The sequence below is a fragment of the Dufourea novaeangliae genome, unplaced genomic scaffold (genome assembly GCF_001272555.1).
Source record: "Dufourea novaeangliae isolate 0120121106 unplaced genomic scaffold, ASM127255v1 scaffold8, whole genome shotgun sequence".
Taxonomy (NCBI): domain Eukaryota; kingdom Metazoa; phylum Arthropoda; class Insecta; order Hymenoptera; family Halictidae; genus Dufourea; species Dufourea novaeangliae.
In genome coordinates, this window is record NW_015373923.1 from 1752904 (window position 1) to 1774962 (window position 22059).

Consider the following 22059-nt stretch of genomic DNA (forward strand, 5'->3'; position numbering starts at 1 on the left):
AATTAAAAAAAATTATTTTAATTATTTTAATTTTTAATGAATTACCGGTAATTGAAAAAGTCGGTAAATTTACAATCTTTAGGTCCAATTCGATGAAAATCAGTGACCCAATCGGGGATAGGTTTTAATATGTATCGGAGCTGCATGGATCGAACTGGCTTTTTCTTACGAGCGAAACCCTCCCCTTTATTGCGGGACAAAGGCATCTGAGGAGCGTAATCGCGTCCAAAGGAAAAAAGAAACCAGAGAAGGATATAAAGCCTGACGAAATGTCCTTCCGTCGACGCGAGACACGGTTCCTTGCCGGCGTCGCGAAGTCTGTTGATGGGGGCGAGAGGGGTTTGCCCTAGAAAATATTCTTCCATCCTCTCTCTGCTCTCGGTCATTCGGACGTCTCTTCGTGCCGTTTGATTAAACTGTAACACTCTCCTTTCCGACGTGTACCAAAGGATATGTTGAAAATACTACTGGATGCTGTAATATTATTATTATTATTAAGTTAAAGTCCTAATTAATTCGTTATTCTAATTCTGAACCTTGCAATTCCAGAGATCACTGAAAACGATCCCACTTCTCCTGGTCCCAAAAGTCCAATGGATCCTTAATTACCTGTTCGAGACATTCAGGAAGATCGGTTTTTTTCTTCAAAAACTATCAGCCACTAAAAACCTCATGGTAAGATTTAATCCTTTTTTCTCAGTTAAATAACAAATTTTTAAACAATTTCGTTGCACAACTTTTATAGGCCATAGAAAGCCATTAAATTTTCATTCTAACAATTTTTCTATATCTACTATAGTTTTCAAGATAGACAGATAGATGGAAAATAGGAGAACGTACATTTAAGGGATAAATTTCGCCCTGAAGAACGAAAAAGTAGGAAAAACAATTGCCTGATGCTTCTATTGAGGTTTCCCTAAAAAACCTGCAAACCGTTTCGAGTGAAATCGGAATTTTTGTGAATTGGATTCCCACATATTAACACGTTCACTACCGCAGTGGAAAAGGCAGTACGTAGCCAGACACATTTTATTTCGTTTCTTAAGTCATAAATCGTCAAAAAATGAATTGTATGGAAAATTTATTAGGAAGCTTTTTGTTGTACAACTTACACCGGATAAGGTCGTATTTTGGTTTGTTTTGTGCTTGAAAATGAAATGAAACACTTAAAGAGTGACGAGCCACCTTATATCGATCCAAAGATCCAAAGTGAGCCCGATCAGTCCATCAGGAGCTGCTCCTCGAAATGATTCCCAACCCTGGCGGATCCACCAATGTCCACCCGTACGAAAACATCATCGAAGCGCAGGGAAAGAACCACCCTTCGCGTCGTACCTACCCTCCCGCGGAGCCAACGAACCCAGCAAAGAACACCAGAAAGGAGAAGGAAAAACAGCAAAGAAAAAAAAACCCTCCCTCCCCAAGGAATAACAAAGGTGGCCGCGTTCCCTCGGTCGCCGTTCGGTCTGACATTCAGAGACAAACATTACTATCAATTTCGTAAGCGGCGTCGCGGCGTCGGGCCACGAAACGATGGTGGTCGTTGGTTGCTGGTGGTGGGTGACACAGAGAGAGAGAGAGAGAGAGAGAGAGAGAGAGAAACACCCCAGAGGCGCAAGCTCCAAGCGGCTGCGCGTCGATCGATAAGCTCTGGTAAACTGGTTGCCCCCTGTAGTTCGGGAACGGTGCGCACACGACGACGACGACGAAGACGATCACGGAAGGCCGAGAGTATCCTTAATGTCAGTCGCGAGCCTCCTCTCGGCCTCAGTTTTGTTTACCGTGTCCTCGCGTAAACAGCGGAGAAGAGCCGTCAGCCAAGAAGACGGGTAGTTATGAGGCCCCGTTTTCCACCAGTCATCGTCATCCTGATCCTGATCGTGGCACCGGACCGTGGTGACGGTATATCGTACAACACGTAAGTGAAACACTCACCTGGGAAAATAAGGCAGTCAACGATTGATAATAGTAATTCGGTTCGTGAATTCGGTTCAGATGTTTCGTTCGTTCTGCGACCGTTGATTCAACCTGCCCTCGTAATCGGGTTTATTTACCGATTGGAAAGAGACCGTTGCTGTCATCGACATGCGCCAGCTCCCTCTTCGCGTGGAAAACGTGGATCTCGTTCCTCGTGATCTCGTCTTAACCCATTCATTTCTGAATTATTTAAAAATTACCGATTTTCTTGTACTTTTGTGTATAGTACGCGATATGTAAACGATGTACAGAGCATTGTAATGGTTTGAAATCTTCCAATCGTATTTTTCATTCGTCGCCGTCTACAGTCGAAACGCAACTGAATGTCGATTACTTGTACAAAAAAGTATTCCGTTCAGTTACCCTCAAGAATGCCCGTTTAAAACTTTAACCCCTCCGATCCCTCGTCCAACGGACTTTAATCACGTGGAACCTGTTCCATCTCGCAGAGTGAAAACATGGGCGCACAAATTGGGTTTCGAGCTGTCACAGTTGGGCAAGTACGTGACCAACGTGGAAAAGTTCCAGGAGAGCTACAAGCAAGCGATAGCGAAGCCACGTGATGGCAACGCCTTGGTCCACGAGATCGCGAAGGACATCAAGGCGATGATGGACTCCAAGATATCGGCGATCAAGGTACACCGATAACAATATGTTGTTCCGTGACAAAAAAAAAAAACAAAAACAATTCCTTCCGCTTTCGTTACTGAACTGAATGCTGCTTCAAAAATTTGAAATGAGTACGCTATAAGAACTTTTTTAATTACATTAAACCATAAAAACCGATCTCAAATTAACGTCGTACGCCTTGAACGACGGTCGAGTTACCCGTTACAACTCAAGGTTATCGAATGACAAGATTAGGCTACCGAAACACATAAAGTTTAAGGTCGATCAGTTTTATGGCCAACGCTATATCTTTGAAGCAGCTATACCTAATCGTTAACGGTCAATTTCTAATTCCACCGTATATTTCCTATCAGAGGATCATGGACGTGGCGGAGACATCGGCGGTATCAGCGCCGGACGTCGATCCGCCGGAGAAGTTCGAGTTCATAAACGCGAAGAACAACACGATCGAGCTGAAGTACAGCTCGCATTTCGGCGGCCAGGTGAATCTGAACATGTCCGCGGTCCACGTGCCGACTAACGTCTACGACCGTGCCTCGGACGTGATCAGAGCGATCAAATGGTCCGAGGAGCTCGACAAAACGTTCATCAACAACTACGAGCAAGACCCGTCCCTGTCCTGGCAGTATTTCGGCAGCGCGACCGGTTTTATGCGGCAATATCCGGCGATGAATTGGTACATGGAACCAGTGGACCTGTTCGACTGTCGTACAAGAAGCTGGTACATCGAGGCTGCGTCAAGCCCGAAGGATATATTGATACTGATCGACACGTCCGGCAGCATGACCGGTATACGTCGCGAAATCGCCAGACACGTGGTCAACGATATACTGGACACACTTGGGAACAACGATTTCGTTAACATCATCACGTTCTCAAACATCACCAAGGAGGTAATTCACCCTTGATCGTTTGGAAATTTCATTTCGCTGGATAGTGTAAAAAACAAGAAAGGGCTAAATCTTGCGAGGCTTAGAATTTCAGTTGTTCCTTTAACCCTCCGTGCACGGTGCCGGAGTCACGCGCTCGCGAGAGATACCGCAAAACGCTAGAAGTAGTAACATACGTAATATAAGTGACGATGATCGAATTCCTTTTAATTGACGTGAAATTTCATTCCAGGTGGTGCCGTGCTTCAACGACACCCTGGTCCAAGCGAATCTAGCGAACGTCAGGGAGCTGAAAAGAGCGATCTCGAATCTAGATACAGAGAAGATCGCGAACTTCTCGTTGGCGTTGACCACCGCGTTCGAGCTGCTTGAGTCCTATCGTATCGAACGCGAGGGAGCGAGGTGCAACCAGGCGATCATGCTGATAACGGACGGTGTACCGTACAATTACAAGGAGATCTTCGAGACGTACAATTGGAAGGAAAATCTCAACGAGCCGTTCAAGGCGGACATGCCTGTACGAATGTTCACCTATCTGATCGGTCGTGAGGTGGCGGACGTGAGGGAGGTACAGTGGATGGCCTGCGCGAACAGAGGATACTTCGTTCATCTTTGTACTCTGGCCGAAGTCAGGGAAGAGGTAGGATCCACCGAAAATCGAATTGCAAGCTAAAATTACAAGCTCGCATTCTTGCGATGTAGTACACCACTGGCAAAATTACAATATTCCAGAACACTGTTAATATTCATCGAAATTTGTTTAAATTGCAGAAATTCTATGTTTTTATTACAGTTCGAGCATAGACTCTTGGTTGTGAATGTACATTTGTCGGAGGATTGATCGACTGTCATTTTCCAGGTTCTGAAATACGTGCCCGTGATGGCGCGTCCATTGGTCCTGGGCCGTACTGATCATCCGACGATCTGGACCCCAGTCTACGCGGACATCACCGATCCGAAAATGACCGACTGGCTGTGGGAGCAACGCGAGAGCGAAGAGCAAAAGGAGAGGTTTCTCAGACTCCACAGACGGAAGAAACTGTTCAACGCGGAGGAACGCGATCGTAGGTTCGTGAGGAAACAGAAGAAGCCCCACGACCAGAACGGCGATCTTCAGGAGTACAGGCTGATGACCTCGGTCAGCATGCCAGTGTTCGATCGACGGGAGAACGCGGTAAGGAACAACGACTGATCGATTACCAACGTATGGGGAAAGTTAACCACCAAACGAATCTATTCAATGATGTTCACTTTAACGAGACAGAGTTTGACAACCGACGCTTCGACAGACACAGAAACGTTTTAACAAGTGGATATGTACCTTAAAGATGCGTATCCTCGTATCGTATCAACGGTATGATACATTTTCATACGCAACACTTGTCTGCCCACATTGATACACAACCGTGATACGATACAGGGATACGCAACAAGTGGACATACACCTTTAGTATATCGCAAAGGAACAAGCGCCACGTTATTGATGTAATTTCGAAAGGCAACGAGTGACTTCAGGTATCTCGATAAAAAAAAAGAAAAACGTGTCCTGAAAAAGTTTTATCATCGAGAATAGAATATCGTATACTACCCCCTGTCATCGTTTATAGCGTTAACCACGTTCTATTAATAATTCTCCCAACAAAATACATGAACAATATATGATCGTTTATAAGGTTAACCACGTTTTATTAATAATCCTCCCTACAAAATACACGCACATTATATGCACCTGTATTGACTATAGGCTTATCAAGAAGCAAAGGTCACCAAAATCTGAAAGAAATACGTGTTCAGTGCCAAATAACCTTAACCCTTGTGTAGGCAACCCGGTCAGAAACACATTTTCGAAAATCGCATCGTCGTGTTCAAATTAACAATCCTCGTTATCGAATGCATCCATCGATAAATACATTCCACGATCACCGTATCAAGTTACACCCCACCCCTCCGGCCGGTCTGTCAGTAAGATTAGGATCCGAGCGTCGCGAAAACGAGAAACCGATTTTCTCCTTTGGTTTTAAGTTCCTGTTTGTCCACAGAACATCACAAGGCAGGTGCTGGTGAACGAGGCGTACTGGGTGACAGAGACAAGAGAGGTTGGCAGCAAAAAAAAACCAAAAAAAAAACAAACAAAAACACAAGCAACGTTGTTCCTAATGCATAGAGCCCCCTGTAACAGTTTTTTGTATTAACGCGCACGGCTCACGGTCCCCACGCCTACGGTCTTCTGATATGGATATATTCCTGGATGAAAATCAACCTCTAAGACTTCAAAATACACACACAAATATTTAGTGATTTAACATTTGTGACATTCAGATGCCACTTACAAATTTCAATTTGGAACATGATTTCACTCAAGGAGCAATGGTCCAAAAGACTTCTGTCGATGCTCTTCGGGTATAAAATTTTGTAGTTTCCATGAAAATTGGAAACATGGACTCTGAACCCGTAGGCGAGACCGTGGCCGCGCGGCGATCTTTCGTTTCATTTAGGTCCACGTTCGTCTCTCTGGTATCTTAATTTGGTCTAACACTAGTACTGGACTTAGTTTAATCATTAGGTAGGTTTAGGTACTTTAGTCTACCCTGTGCCCTGTACGAGACGAGTAGAAACACGGATAATCCTGCCCGCCTGTTGGATTGCGATACAGCGAATACCTCCTGTTGATATTATCATTATTATTATCATTATTATTGTTACTCTTGGTTCCGTAGTGGAACTCCGGTTCCGCTCCGGGTTCCCGAGACATCTGGAACATGTGAATTTTTTGGGTTGAAAGAGTGAAGAGTTCAGTCGGGCGCCGTTTCCGACGACCGATCCTCCCTCTGCGAATCTGACGTGGAAAACGTGACGAATTGTCGTGCAAATACCGTTTAAAATATTATATAACAGCCTCTTCGCCAAGTAGATAGTCTACCAGCATCCTACTAGAATAACAGAAATAATGCGTCGAATGATATTAACGCATATTTTTATTGAACAAAATAATTTAAGATATTTCTTCTGTAATTAATTAATGGATTAGCAGCGGAGGAGGAACGGGTCGGCAGAACGATAAACGGCGCGGCTAATTGTAATTTGAATTATTAACACTTAGGAGAGCCTGCGTCAGATATTAATTGTTCTTATTGTTTTATTATTATTGAGACCGTAGTTGAGCTAGTATTTTATACGTCCAGCCGTAACACGTCAGAGATTATTGTTATATCGTTTCTTTAGTAAATATCATTACTTTTTTGTTTTTTCTTGTTTCATACTAGAACAGTGTGTCTTTAGACGAATTTCATTGTGATAGAGCGTTTATTGGAGAAGGTAGATACGCTTATGGTTATGCGAAACTTGGTGATGATGATGACTCGTAAAATTGATTTCGACACAACTCTACCCCGTGGCGTACCCCCGACACGAATCTCGTTGAAACGCGACGATCTTTCTTTGCGCAGACACGGATCGCCGATCTCCTCGGTGTCGCAGGCACGGACGTCCCGATCGAAGAGATACAGAAGCTGATGATGCCTCACCGGGTGAGCAAATCCACATCTAACCTTCATTCTATTTCTCCTTTTACGCTAAGTATCGCCTAACGACTGACCCTTGATACATTTCACAATTTTGCGCTTTCAGCTCGGCGTGAATGGATACGCGTTCATCGTGACCAATAACGGTTTCATCCTGATTCATCCCGACCTCCGACCAGTGGTAACGTTCCTCGTGTAAACTATTTCTTGTATCGGTTGCCTATACATTCCAAAGCCTCTCAATGAGCTTGAAACCGAGTTGAATCAGAACTATATTAGGAGTTGGAGCAGTTTCCTTGATATCCGTAAACATTTAAAAGTCCAAAAACATAACCATAGGGTAACATATAAGCGATCTCACCTTGTGGTCATGTTATGAACTTTAAAATGTTTATGAATATCGAGATACTATTGCTGTTTCGTTGAGCCCTGTTGCATCAAAGTGCCCCAACTCCTCCTAAAGAGTTCTTCAGTTGTCTATATATTTATATTGGTCAGCAATAGAAAAGAGCTAACCGTAAGATGAAATTACAGTTCCAGGGTATCCTCAAGCCGGCGTACAACAGCGTCGACATGGCGGAGGTCGAGCTGATGGATCAGGACAGAGGACCAAGGGAGTTCGACGAGGGAATCATTATGGTAAACGGATCATCCTAGTGAAGCGCCATTTATCCTCGTTAGTTAAATTAGGTACACGGGTAACATGATTATTTATAATTCGTAGCTTCGTAACGACGTGGTCAATCAGGCGAACGGTAGCGTGACGCTCCACACGAAGTATCATTACGACGACATGGTAACTAATTTCCTAATTGGCCAGGGGTGTCCAAGAAGATATTGCGCGTCCCGTAGATTTTGTTCGTCGAAATCGTCGTGAGTGAGTCAGAAAGATGATTTTCAATCCAGTCGATATATGTATATACATTTCGTTTTTCTCGTGATATTCCGTCAGTGTCCCGTGGGCAATTTTCCCTCTGCTGAGCAATCTAAGTGGAACTCTGACGGGACATAACATGACTTCACGTAGTATTTTCTCCGACACCCTAACCTTAGAAGCGCATCGTCGGTCGGGACTTACTTTGAAATATGTATGTACGTTTTCATGTGCACGAAGAAACGAGTGGGTAGAGTGAAGAGGAAATACGATTACACGGGAATACCGAAAACACCGTTCACGGTGGTGGTCAGTCTGCCGGAACATGATCACACCGTAAGTCATCGCGTGTTCGCAACCGAGGAGATACATCGTTCGCACGTTAGTGGTACGTACGTACGATCGAACGACAAATAAATTATTCCTCGAAACGCCAACGTCCCCCTTCAGAAATGTCTTGAATCCTTCCCTTGAATCTGCGATAGAAAATGTTCCCCTTTTTCATCGATTCTAGTTTTATCGTTCTAACGAGAGCCTTTTCTCTGCTCCAGGCAAGAACGTGTCTGATTATTTCACTGGTACGAACTGGCGGGTGCATCCTCATTGGTTGTACTGCAAGTAAGTCTGTTGGTCTCGTCTGTTTAAATAGCTAAGTAAACTGACCCGTTGACAATCGTTTCTGTGGTCGTTATTACATTTGAACAGTATTTAACATTATTAAAAAAACATCCGTATGACAAACCGTAATCCAGTTTAGTAACCTGATATTATAGAAATTTTATGAAAGTACAAAATTTCCCTTGAAAGTGTCATTTGCAAAGCATACAAATTTTAGTATCCACAGTCATTAAATAAAAGATTTCTATACGATTAGGTATCATTACGAGGACGAAAAGTCGTTCAATTCCTCCGAGGCTCAGCTCCTACACTTTCTGGAGCGTACCCGCCAGCCGCGCTGGAAATGGAACGACATGAAACAGCCATCCCAGCCGCCAGAAAACTCGGTCACGAGTTCCGGTAACGACACGCCTCGTAAGTCAAAGGGTAAGTGCTCAACGGTACGATTGCTTTAACAATTTTCGGAACATATATACCGAGTGTGACGGACATTTTGATTTCGTTCGAACAGCGACAACATACAAAGCTGACAAGGAGTCGTATTACTGCGACAGGGATCTTCTGCTAAGTCTTGTGTTCGACGCAAAGGTAACCGAATGGTTCGCGAATCCCAGCACAACGCGCGGAGAGAAAGGGTGAGCATCGCTGTGCATCGACGTAAAATGACAGTTCTGCATGCGTCACGTGACCCAGTTCATGGAAAGACAAGAACTTAGATTACCTTTATAAATATACATAGAAATAAAATGTGGAGACGTTCTCTATAGATAGCATGAAAACGGAAAATTAAGGTTTAACCGAGTGTAAAGAATTGTACGACGTGTGCTATTTTTAACTCATTCTATGACATTTTGCGAAAGATTTAAAGTCAATTTAGATTTTGCCTGTGAATGTCGAGGAACAATTCGAATTTGAAAGGCAGTAATCGATTACAAGAGAAGACGTAATTTTATGTAACGAGCTTTAAAAATCCATCGATCTATTAGTGAAATTCAAACGAGAAATAAGATTTTTAAAGGACGATTGAAACGATTGAACTCTTAAATAGATCCGTTAATACGTCCACACACTGCAATACCATTCGACAGAAACTAGTGAGACCATTTCGTTTCTGTGTGTCTGTATGTGTTTTCCGTTCTCTGCACAATTTTTCATCGTTTTCGTTCTCTTACTCATCCGTCTGTCAGGATAACGATATTGCACCCGTTCCTTTTTACTAATACTGACCATTTTGACGCCATGCAGACCTTTAGCTAGGCTGATGAATCTGCTGCCCAGGTAACGTCCATCACATCGCACCTTACGTTTTCTTTTTAGAGACTATAACGATTTCGATCGATCGTTCGTTGTTATCGCTTCTCTTTTGTGCTCGCTTTCTTTGCTGCCATCCATATACCACTACTTGCGGTTCGTTCGAATTTAGTACCGATTCCCATTAATTTCCCGTCTTTAATGTAACAATTCTTTGGCCCTTCTTTCCTTTAACCAACACCGGTAATTTGTTGTGTTTTTCTTTCCTTTCTTTTTTTACTCTTCCGTTACTCCGTTTGCGATTCTTAATTGGCGATCAGGTCGCGGAGCCGATAGGACGATAGTCTTTCAGGACTGTGAAGGTGCCTTCAAGAGGAAGAATGACCCACGGGCCACAGAAACCGGGAAGATCAACTGCGACCTACATAAAGTAGCCTTGAACACATTTTTGGAAACTCTACCGCAGCGGCTGTTACTTTACAATGCTTTCCTCGAAAAAAATTACGTTCAAAGATGCAAAACGCGTTATAACCAAAGCTACGCCGTATCGCGCTAGCGCAGTATACATATTTAGCGGTGCAAAGAAACTCTGGCCGTTGTCACCCAGGGGGTATCGCTTCCGATCGGTGGTTTCTGACGTTCGACTTCTTGTAGGAAAGAGTTCCAACAACGATTCGGCGTGACGCTCGCGTTCATGGCCACTCACAGTGGCCTGACAAGATGGCAGGACTTCTTGATGGACGAGGAGGGGAACATTCCCGAGGACCATTTCAGCAAGATGTACCCGAGAGCCATAGACGAGGTGTGGTACAAGCGTGCTGTTGAGCAACACTACGTCCAATCGGAGAGCTTCGTTTTCTCCGTGCCGATCGACGATGAGGGTGCCGACAACACCACCCTGGTCACTGCCAGTCGTGCCATTTTTATTGGTAATTTTATGTAATGCAAGCCGTTCTAATCGTTGGTTGAAGTCGGAGCACAGAAATGTGGTATTGACCAATGTTACTACCGGTCCACTCGCGCATTTCAATTTTTCTCATAGAAGATAAGAAAGACGTAATTTAAAATTTTAATAATTTCAAGAAATAATTATAAATTCAGTTGGAAATTTAACAGAACATTCTTAAAACCTTCAACGTTCGATTGCTACCAAAAAATCGCAAGGTCAACGATAAAGATACGACACCAAACGCGTGAGCTACCCTAAGTGACTTCGATGGGATCGTTTCTTTCTCGGTGTTAAAAATTACCCAGACCTCCCTCTTCAGGAACACGGAAAACAAAGGCGCCAGCAGCGGTCGTCGGTTTCCAGTTCCAACACACCGCCCTCCAAGGACTCTTCCAGAACATAACCTTCAGCTGCGAGGGACTCGGAAATTGTCACGCGCACTGTGGCGCGGAGACGTGGGCCTGTTACCTGGTCGACAACAACGGTTACGTGATCGCGGCAGAGGACGAGGCCGATGCTGGGAAGTTCTTCGGTGAACTGAGGGGACCGGTGATGTCCAGCCTGGTGAAGGAAGGTGTTTTCGAAAGGATCCGGATATTCGATTACCAGGCTGTGTGTTTCAAGAGCACGCAGACCACCAACGATGGAAATATCTTGCTCACGGTGAGGCTCTATGAGGAATTTTCAGCAACGAAGGTGTCGGTCATTTCGTTGGTGTCTGACCAAGAGTTTTAGTTGTACCTCGCCCAGAGTGTCTTGTGTATTAACGAGAATAGAGATGATTTGCCCGGTTAAGCGAACAAATTTGAAATCCAGACCTATTCTAGACCTATTCTGAAGCTTCGTTTCCTTCAGCCATGGAGGAATGCACAGAGGATGGTCGCCTGGCTGGTGGGTCAAACAGCCTGGGCTTGGGCCAAAGCTGGTATTTGGGAGTCCGAGTACGCAGAGGCGTTCGCTTACCCGAACGAGGAAGACGGTATGCGCGAGGACTATCAAGAGAGCGACGAGAAGCCGCCGGTCGACCCGAAAGACGAGAAAATGTTCGACCAGAAGGTTCTGATCAATCGAACGAGACCGGAAGCTTGCGACCAAGAGGTATCAAATAGATATCGTGTTGTAGTCATCCTCAAAAATGATCTAGAAACGGTGTTCTTCCATGTGTTATTAGACAAAGGAATATCGAGTCTGTTTTTCTCTTCAGGTGTATCTGTACCTGCGGAACGTCTCCTTCGAGTCCTTCGATATCCCAACGGACATAAACGAGGACTGCAGGAGGCCGTACATCGTCCAGCCTGTCGACTTCAGTAACATGCTTCTGTTGGTGGTGAACACGGAGTGCACCGAGACTGTGTCCCCTACGTTGAGCGTCTTCCCGGAAGAAGTTATGTACGAGAACAACTCGCTGGTGTGCCAGAAGGCGTTGACCACCCTGAGGAGGAAGAAACCACAATCTTGCATCCGCACTCACATAAGGGAGAGCGAGATCAAAGACCTCTGCGGATTGGCCCCTAACGTCGGACCGAATATCTACCTCCTTACTCTATTACTGACCGTCTGTGTCCTCCTCAGACGAATCGTCTTCGGTCAGGATTAATTTTCCCGGCTGAAGGGAACGTCGTCGATCGTACCCGAATCGTAAATGATCGGGAAATCGGACCTTCGTGTCCAGTATAAGTTGTCGTATAGGATGCTCTCACGGGGAGACGGAAGTTACCTTTGCCAACTTTATTCAGCTATTAAACGGGACGAAGTACAATTCGAGGCGATTCGCTGCTGCGAAGTATTCAATGTTTTTTCTTTCGATAGTTACCGGCGATTTCAAGGTGTTCTTAGTGTATCTGTAGGCGAAGCTGTATACCAGCGGGGACAAGCTCCTGGTGCTGTCTATTGACGCGTGCATACTCCGGTGCAGGCAGGGTCTGCACCCGTCGAAGAGAATGACCGTCGCGACTTTGGAGGTTATTATTGTCGTGCGCCACGAGACGGGGGGGGGGGCGGTTCGAAGTATTTTCTGTATAGATTTCTCGGTAAACGGTGGACTCTGGTCGTCCATCGATTCAATTCGTCGCTTCTCTCGCGTTCGAGACTTGAAACTCGAAGCGAACGTCCGTGACACGGTGCCGAACTCTAGTCATAAAGAGACAACCTTACTGCCTGAAATTCAATGCGGTATCTACTCCGTATACGTCCCTGCTCTCCCCTTTCTATTCGTTCCTTCACTCAGACCCAGCAACGACGGACAGTAATTTTCCTCCAAATAACGGAGAACGAATTACGAATGAACGGTTAGGCCGTTGCGTTGTCCACGTTGAGACCTATTTCGTTTCCTTATGATTAACAGTGTGACAGGAGGATCTTCCGATGAAGACCTGGATCCGAAATTGAAATGGTCAAAAGTTTCTAAGGCATCCTTAAGTCGAGCAGCCGATAGACCGAAGAGAATAACAGAGCAATACACGCTTCCTCAACGGCTGTGTATCTGGAGCTTCATTGGGGTTGATTCCTCGTTCAGAAATATTAGATTATGTGAGCATTTTCAGCTCTTAACTGATATATTACTTCAGTTATAGCTTCTTCGGTTCCGTTCAATGTTTTCAATCGACTCCACGAAGAATCGACCCTGAATAGGTTCGACCATTGATTCAGGACATTCTTTCATGACGACTCTTATACAATCCCTGTGCGACATAAAGAGCAGTGTAAAACAATATGATAAACCGTAATTGTGTCGCTTCCATCCAGAGTAAGAGACGTTGAATGTAGTACCAGCGCAACTACTTGCCAGAAGAACTGATCCACGTGGGAGGATGCACTTCCGGTGGCCAGAATACATATTCCTTGTTTAAGATCTGAGGTTAAGCCGTGGCACAAACGAGGATGTCAATTCGCGGCTCGTGGGTAGCGCGCACCTACGTTTCGTGGGATAATCGGCGAACGGAACCGGCGGGATATGATGAAATCGCGTTCGGCTAATTCGCTTACCGCGGCCACTGGTGTAATTTCTGGAGCAATAAGGTCGTTAAGATTTCATTGGAGGGCAGGGGGAGGGGCGGTTAGAGCAGGGCCGTATACAACGAGCGAGCAGCACGTTCATGATACTATGGGGGACACATTCACACAGATTCTTGCGCTTTGTACATTAATCGAATGTAAGACGATGTCGTCGTTTGATATTTATAGAGATTACGGATATTAATTTTGTATATTAATGTATTATACAAGATGTTAACACGGATGCGTGCCTTTGGACAGGCGGTTAAAACCAAACGATTACACGGGGAAGAGAAATGAATAATCTTGTTGTATGTTTTTCAAAATAAACAACTGAAGTCTCTACTACGGCGGCTGTCTGCTTCCCTGAGCGAGACTACAGACGGTACTCTTTTATGCCTGGGGGGACATGGTGGCGAGTTTCAATTCCGATAAACGAATGAATGTTACTTGTATTACACAGAGTTTATTACAGATTTGCTATGTACAATGGCTTGCCTATGTAAAATGAAGTCGTTTCTTATCAAAAAATGTGGCGAATATTGACTGAACCCGACCGTCTACTCCAATTTGATCACTGTCTGCTGTATTACCTCAAGCAAGATCCTCTGCTGCATGTCTCGATGGATTCTGTCCACTAGCTTGTCCAATCCTGCTCCACCTTTCATGAACCCTTTTAAATTGTAAATTGTGCCGTTTGATATTCTATGGTCTGTCACACGTTCTTGTAAGTAATTATATGTTCTAATTTTCTCGTTTCTGTCTTTCAGTCCCTGATGCTTCTTGCGCAATTCAACGATCAATGAAGTTTGCTTATGAGACTCTTGTTCGTACAACGTGCTTTTCAATCTCATCAATGCCCAAGTTTTATTCTTTATCTGAGACCTGCCCGACTGACAAGATATGCTTATACCAGTAGGGATATGGGTTACTCGAACTGCGGAATCAGTTGTGTTTACATGCTGGCCACCTGCTCCAGACGCTCTTTTCGTTTCTATCTTCAAGTCTTTGTCATCCAGTGTAATATCTATATTCCTAGGTGCTGGTAGAATCGACACTGCAGCTGTACTTGTATGTATTCGACCAGACTTCTCTGTTGACGGATTTCGTTGTACCCTGTGCACGCCAGCTTCATACCTTAATTTGTCAAAAGCTTTGGTGCTCGATACAGCTATAGTAACCTTCCTCAAACCGTCTAGTTCGTTACGTTTTATCTCCACTATCTCACAATCTAGTCCCAAGTAATTCAGATATCCCATATACATATCCATTAATTCCTGAGCAAATAGCATTGCCTCTTGCCCACCCACTCCTGGTATTATTTCAATAATAATATCCTCAAAATGTTCTGCACCCATCTTTTCCAAAATTTCATCTAGTATTTTTTTATCAATATCCTGCAGTTGTTGTATGTACAATACATTCTCTTCTTTAGCAAGTTTCTTCATTTCTTCATCATTGGTAACTAAAAATGATTTCTTTATCGCATCTATACTAATGAAAATGCTCCATTGGGCTACAAAGTAATGGAATCATGAAGTGTTACCTCACAGAATTTGAGATCACTCTCTGTTTTCTTGGAAGAACTTGATTTTTGATAATTTACCTGAAAAGCATAATGTGCTCCAAGTAAAGCAAAATAAATTAATCAATACAATAGTAGCAGAAAAAAATGTCAAAATTGTAGGCAAATTGAATATTGCATTGTATGTTACCCTACGATCTTCTTCACCAATGTATAGACATCACAGCCAGAAGAATCATCTTATCTAGACAACTTTTATTATGTCCGTAAAATAAAGAACTAATTCAGAGAAAAGCAGTTCCATTACTTTGTGTCCCAATTGGTACTGAACTTACCAATATCATTCAAGCTCTGTATGTTTTCCAGAATCTTTAGCTTTTTATTCAATAAATCTGGCAATGTTTCTATTTTCAGAATGTCACTGACATTCGAACTTTTGTCATACCCATTTTTATACGTACACATAAGATAATCCAGGTACTTTTTAACATTTTCATTGGACACGTATAAACCCGCTTCTGAGCTGAACACCTTACTACAAATTGGTGGAGATCGTCCATTGAGGTTAAGTAACAACGGAAGACAGAATTCAAACGACTTAACTTTACTGAAAACTTTCCCGAGACAACGGGATGTGCTTCCTCGCAGTAGAAACAACATGATTCAAAATATATCACACGATACAAGTACGTATCATACTGTCAAATGCATTTAGAATAAAAGAAATAATCCTCCCTGATTTACAGTTATTTACAACTGCAACCAGGAACACGTGTGTCGTCTGCTAACAGTATCGAAAACATCGAGAAAGATAAGTGTATATATGTATATATATATGTATATACTTCTTTGATCACATTGCAGGTGATGTACTCCTATTCTTAAAGCAACCTTAAATTATTCATTCTATATTATTTAAGCTTTATCATTATTTGAGAGAAGATATTTTTGCTGTAACGAAATCAGAAGATAAAACGATTATCTGGTCACCATGTCTTGGCTTTCCTCTATTGGTAACAGCAGTTGTATATAACACCATTCGATCGTTTTTGCAATCTCGATTTAATTAAGTTTATCCTATTTCTATGATGTTGGAAAACTCCATAAGCACTTATCATCTTCCGTAGAATTTATTTTCGCATCGTCTTGTCTATTTTAAACGTGGCGTTCGCCTCAAGAACGTCGCTCATCACCCGGCATGTTTCTGTTACTTTTTAAAACGTATAAAACACTTCGAATCCCTATGTCATGAAATATATATTTTATTATTATTATATTAATGGTACACGTCGGGCAACATATTGGCATGTGAGTGACGCGTGTGTGAAAGTGAAACAAAAAATGTGTTCCAGCAATGTCTATCGATTTTGTAACGAGTATATACACGACTCGTTAATATACATATATTTCTGTTTCACCTAGAGCGAGCAACATAAGTATTCTTCTATTGTTATATTAAATATTTTATCATTTTTGCACCTATAGTTTCATTTATTCCAAATTTATAGATATTTAATGTACAATTTTTATGTCTAGTCGATCTTTAAGTCCCCTATTGTTCGAATACTTTCATTGCTCACCGTGCATAATATTGTATAATATGTCGAACTAAACCTTAGAACCCCTTAGAACTTTGCACTATTGTTCTGTCTCGTAAGAACTATGAATTATAAAATAACTACTTTCATATATCTAATAATAATACAATAAGACATATATTGAGTTGAGTTACAAATAGCTTAAATACAATAATATCAATCGAAGATGTGAAATAGCATAATGTTAATCGTAAAGTATCCTAAATTGACATAAATTTAAAAAAATTGTTTTATAAATTTTATATCACAGTCACTGTCTTCTTCTCAATTTCCGATTAAATTAATAAATTAATTTCTCCTTAGTTACCTCTTACTAAGTATTCTTAATTTCTCGATACTCCTTACAAACGTGAAACGCCTATGGGCGTTCGTCAAATATGATTTTCAAACGGAATCACGGGAATTCCGTACGCGACGTACCTTAATGATTCGAATTTCGGCGTCCAAAGGGTTGTTAAATTATTATTAATTCTGCATTCCGATCCATTGACGCGAAGGAATAGGTGGAACAATAAATGTAACGGTCGCAAAAGATCATAAACTTCTGTGCACGCGGAAAGCGGAATAGACGATGAGTGTGATCCTCGCAGGAAAGTCTTGAAGTTCTGCGATACAATAGAAAAGGGTTAAAATCTTGGTGTATGGAACAGAGGACGGATAGTGGTCGTTTCATGAAATACATATGACCGAAGGTAATTCAAAATGTTGCTCAATTCGATGTAGGTAGCTCTGATATTCGGGACGAGTGCGCCAAGCGTGCCGCACGAGTGAGACAGGCAGAAAGAGAAAAACGAAGACACGCACGGTAGGCTAGTATAGAGCGGCACGGGCAGCTACGATTCACGATACATATTATTTTTCATTAAAACAAGCATCACGGAAATTACGAAAAATAAGTACGGAACGGGATAAGGTAGGTCGTAGAATTTTTTACGATTCATTGAATGCACTCAACGTCGATAGATAACGCGTTCGTTTCGTTACTGATTAACGAAGAATCTGAATTGATTCCGATGTATTTATGTACAGGCTTTATAATATTATAACGAAACCATGGAACATTGCGAGGGCTTTACGCAAGAGAAAGTACAAGAAGGAGGTAAGATCAAATTGATAGTCCTGTCCACGATTAATTTGCAGTGATTGTTCGCGGGATTTTTATTATATAACGGTGACGTTTGTTTGCGGTAAAATTGACGATTTCTATTATTCGGTAACCTTTTAAGTTTTTGAACTCGGCACGCTGACTGTTGGTTCGGGATTCCATTGTAAAGGTGTTTGATGAGCTTTTTTATTTTGATTAATACAATGTATATGTGGGTTACTAGAATGTTTGAGTGTAATTGTTAATTAGATGCGCAAAAGAATTTATTTCATTTTGTTGATCGCTGTCGTGATAATAACGATTCATTGCAATCTTTCTGTAATTATACTTATCAATGCAATCTTGAAAAACATTACACACGATTGTTTTAAATGAATCGTTGTTTATATTTTATCTGTCGATTACTACGAAATAAATAAAAATAATTCAAATTATAAAATAAATTTTGAATGAAATTAAATTTTTAAATTTCATAACATAAAAGTTCATTACTTATTTTGTACCAGAACAATTGTATTCCAACAAATTTAAAGTGGAAATTTATGTTACAGAATATGGATTCTTCTGGCAAGATTATTTGGATGCTACAGAAAGTGTTGAAGTTCCACAAATTATGTTCCCACATGTGGAACTCACACTACAAAGTGGTATTGAGATTGGCATGTCACTTGAAGTACCACTTTCAAAGAATACAGATGAGAAAAATATTAAATTTTGGGTGGCTTCCATTGTCATGGCATGTGGACCTCTGCTACGATTACGATACTTTGGTGGGGATGATAGGTCCTTGGAATTCTGGTTTAATCTTACCAAAGAAGCTGCTCATGAACTTGGATGGTGTATGAAGAACAATAAAAAATTGGAACCTCCCGATATTGTACTTCAGAGGTCTCCAGAATCTGTAGAGAAATTGATTGAGTTTTTAGCAACAGCCAGGACTGTTCCATCAGAAATGTTATCAGGGGTAAGTTGTAAACGTAAAGAAAGAACTTTGTAACAAAAACTTCTGACTTCCAGTCATTCACTTTGAATTCATTATTATCTGTACAGGATGGTCTCAGCATGACAGAGAGAATTAAACAAGGCATGAAGGTTGAAGTTAGCGATACCCTACATCCTTATAAATTATGGGTAGCTACGGTGAGAATCAACAAAGAATTTTTAATTTGTTATTTAGGATTTCTTTTGTCAGTAAGCTAATGTTTTGCTCTGCTTTTCAGATCATAGAGAATGTAGGAGGACGTCTTCTACTGAGATATGACACACCTGGTTCGTCGTGTAAAGATTTCTGGATGTTCTGTACATCAGAACATCTTCATCCGTATGGATTTACGGCTAAGTCAGACTCCACTTGGTTCTTAGAACCACCCAGTTCTATTGTAGAAATGCATACATATGAAGAATGGAAGGACTTGTTAGAAAATATACCAAAAGGCAATGATCTACCGGATGAACTGTTCCATAATAGTATAGAACACCCGAAGCATGGATTTAAAATTGGCATGAAACTGGAAGCTTTAAGTCCAAGTGATCAAATGAATATATGTCCAGCTACTGTCATAAAAGTATTTGATGGCATTTATTTCCTTGTACAAATTGATGTATATGATCCATCTGCAAATGCGACTGATATGGAAACATGTACGTACAATAGTACAGAAAAGAATACTTGGCTCTGCACTGCAGAACATCCATACATATTTCCAGTTGGATGGGCAAAGAAGAATAACATTAAGTAAATATAATATACTGTCTTAAATAACGTACTACAATAGTTTTTACATAACTAATGGTTTATTTTCTACAGAGTTGCATTGCCAAAAGGCTGGATTCCAAAGGGGGAAGAATTTGATTGGGACGAATATCTAAAAGAGACTCAAGCAACCGCTGCAGAAGAGACACTATTCTTTGAAAGACAAAGTGCTGCAGATGCAGGTTTCGAATCTGGTATGCGACTAGAAGCAGTTGAACCAGGAAACGAAAACATCATATGTGCTGCGTATATTGCAAAAATCGTTGACAATCTCTTGTGGTTAAAGTTAGACAATTATGATAACACAAGGCCAGAGAATATCGTTGATATGCATTCCCTAAAAATATTCCCTGTTGGATGGTGTGAATCTAATCACTATCCACTGAAGCCACCGAAAAACTATGCAGAGGTTTGTAAAAAGTTACACACACCTGTCAAGGAGGAGAAAAAGAACGGCGTTCTGGATATACCGATATCCGAGCCACGATCTTCGTTGTGGTGTCCAAAGATATATTTCAATTACCGTTGTTTCACGGGACCAATGATTTCCAAAGGAAAATTGGCCACTCTGCCAAAAGCAGTGGGCCCCGGTCCTGTAATTTTAGTTATGAGAGAAGTTTTATCAATGATCGTATCCGTTGGGTATAGAAGTGCCCGCATATTGAAAGTACTGCAGTGTGATTCGAAACCAGACCCTGGTTACCACTTAGAAGTTTTAAAGGCAAAACATAAAAACAACACGTATCGTGCAAGTGTTGCTGTTGTAACGTCTGGAGACATGGTGGCTGATTTTTGCAGAAATATTTGTAAAAAATTAATGGTGTGCCCGAATCTCTTTGGTCCCTTACATGTACCTGAAAATGAGTGTCCTGATAAATGTCACAAGACGTCCAAAGCAAAATTCAGTAAGTATTCTTCATATTACCGTACTATTTTCTTCTGTTATAATTACAACTAGTAGCAAATACGTTTTTACTTCAGCGGCCTCAGTGGGTACCGGAAGAAGAGGAAAACCAAAAGGTTACACCAGTATCATGGTACAGAAGCCAAAGCCGTGGGGTGGTAGAAGGAAGCGAAGACGAGGTAGATGGGCAAATAGGGAAAAAGAGGCGCATGACGATTTCGATCATGAAGAGGAGATGCCATTTATGTCACTGGACTTAGCGAAACACGTATCAGGACTCGAAGTGTCCCTCGAGGATTGTCAACGACCACAACTCTCTGAAATAGACATCATGATTCAGAAAGGCTTAGAGAAAGAAGAAAAGTCCGACGAGTTTAAAACTGAACCTCCTTCGAGTAACGCTTCAGAAGATTCTGGAAGCTCGTTTAACGATAGGAAAACGAAAGACAGAGGAAGTCCCAGTAGCATGAGCAGCAAACAACATTCATCGAAATATAATCAATGTAATGCTGTCACTAGGGCAAGCAAAAGAGAACGAGATTGGGACACAAGTATCGAATCTGATTGTTCAGAAGCAGATGCCGAATACGTGCGGATGCAACAGAAGCAACGACGTCCGAAAACGCGAAAGCTTGATTCGAATCCGTTATTCTGGACCGTTGACGACGTATTTAGATACTTAAGGAAAACGAATGATTGTAAAGACATTGCGTATAGAGTCAAGCAAGAGGTATGGTATACGAGATACTTTTCGATGAACAATTTCACAGCAATTACTTAATTTACAGATTCATTTTATTTTGCAGGAAATTGATGGATTGGCATTTTTATTATTAAATCTGCCGTCTTTAACGCAACACATGAAACTACGGACGAGTTTAGCTATGAAGCTTTGTCGCCACGTGGAACAAGTAAAAGTCACATTCTTTTTACGACATATAAATGAGGTAGAACCGAATCAGTATCAAATTGTATAATTTATATAATTAGGAAATTAAATTTATTTTATTATTTATACAGTGTAACATAGTGTGCTGCGAGAAGGAGAAGCGACGTTGAATTGTTTATTGTATAGTACTGACAAAGTGATTTTTAATTTATACATATATGAATGCAAGACTGCATTATCATGAAATAGAGACACAATATATTTAATCGTAGTACAGTATATTTAAATTATTTTTGTTATATTGCAATTTTGAAATGAAGTTCAATTTTACTTGTAGAAATGAAGTTAATGAGAAAACTAGCTAAGCTATTAATTGCATATTCATTTTGAAAATGTATAAAATTGTACAAAAGTATCGATTATAAATTTTCCTTCTATGGTTGACGTTGCTTTAATCAATGGTTATGTAGTATAAATTCTTTGACCGTTTATTTTGTAAATTGACAATAAAACGACGTATACACATGCTGCAAACTGAACAGAATGTCAATGTAACGCGTAAATACGTTGACCCAAAATGT

General features: G+C 41.5%; 3 protein-coding genes across 4 annotated transcripts; 2 read left to right on the forward strand and 1 right to left on the reverse strand.

The window, feature by feature from the left end:
• Positions 1 to 1693: 1693 nt before the first annotated feature.
• On the forward strand, positions 1694 to 12696 carry LOC107195019 (voltage-dependent calcium channel subunit alpha-2/delta-3). Of its 2 annotated transcripts, XM_015584768.1 has the most exons (18): positions 1694 to 1918; positions 2427 to 2613; positions 2961 to 3500; positions 3730 to 4137; positions 4357 to 4671; positions 5537 to 5593; positions 6944 to 7024; positions 7125 to 7199; positions 7553 to 7657; positions 7743 to 7814; positions 8133 to 8280; positions 8444 to 8510; positions 8767 to 8936; positions 9022 to 9145; positions 10416 to 10690; positions 11030 to 11373; positions 11566 to 11808; positions 11915 to 12696. In XM_015584768.1, the coding sequence occupies exons 1-18, from the start codon at positions 1836 to 1838 to the stop codon at positions 12305 to 12307; spliced, it is 3687 nt and encodes a 1228-aa protein (XP_015440254.1). In that variant the 5' UTR covers positions 1694 to 1835; the 3' UTR covers positions 12308 to 12696. The 2 variants fall into 2 exon arrangements, with proteins under 2 accessions (XP_015440254.1, XP_015440255.1); XM_015584769.1 differs by lacking the exon at positions 5537 to 5593.
• Positions 12697 to 14189: 1493 nt separating this feature from the next.
• On the reverse strand, positions 14190 to 15980 carry LOC107195020 (peptide chain release factor 1). The gene is made up of 2 exons (XM_015584770.1): positions 15565 to 15980; positions 14190 to 15169 (listed from the first exon to the last, which is right to left on the reverse strand). Exons 1-2 carry the CDS (start codon positions 15887 to 15889, stop codon positions 14265 to 14267), a joined length of 1230 nt encoding a protein of 409 aa, XP_015440256.1. The 5' UTR covers positions 15890 to 15980; the 3' UTR covers positions 14190 to 14264.
• Positions 15981 to 17415: 1435 nt separating this feature from the next.
• On the forward strand, positions 17416 to 21725 carry LOC107194834 (scm-like with four MBT domains protein 2). Its single transcript, XM_015584538.1, has 8 exons — positions 17416 to 17740; positions 17857 to 17926; positions 18484 to 18896; positions 18983 to 19072; positions 19153 to 19667; positions 19740 to 20590; positions 20667 to 21319; positions 21396 to 21725. The coding sequence occupies exons 2-8, from the start codon at positions 17881 to 17883 to the stop codon at positions 21564 to 21566; spliced, it is 2739 nt and encodes a 912-aa protein (XP_015440024.1). The 5' UTR covers positions 17416 to 17740; positions 17857 to 17880; the 3' UTR covers positions 21567 to 21725.
• The last annotated feature ends 334 nt before the right edge of the window (positions 21726 to 22059 follow it).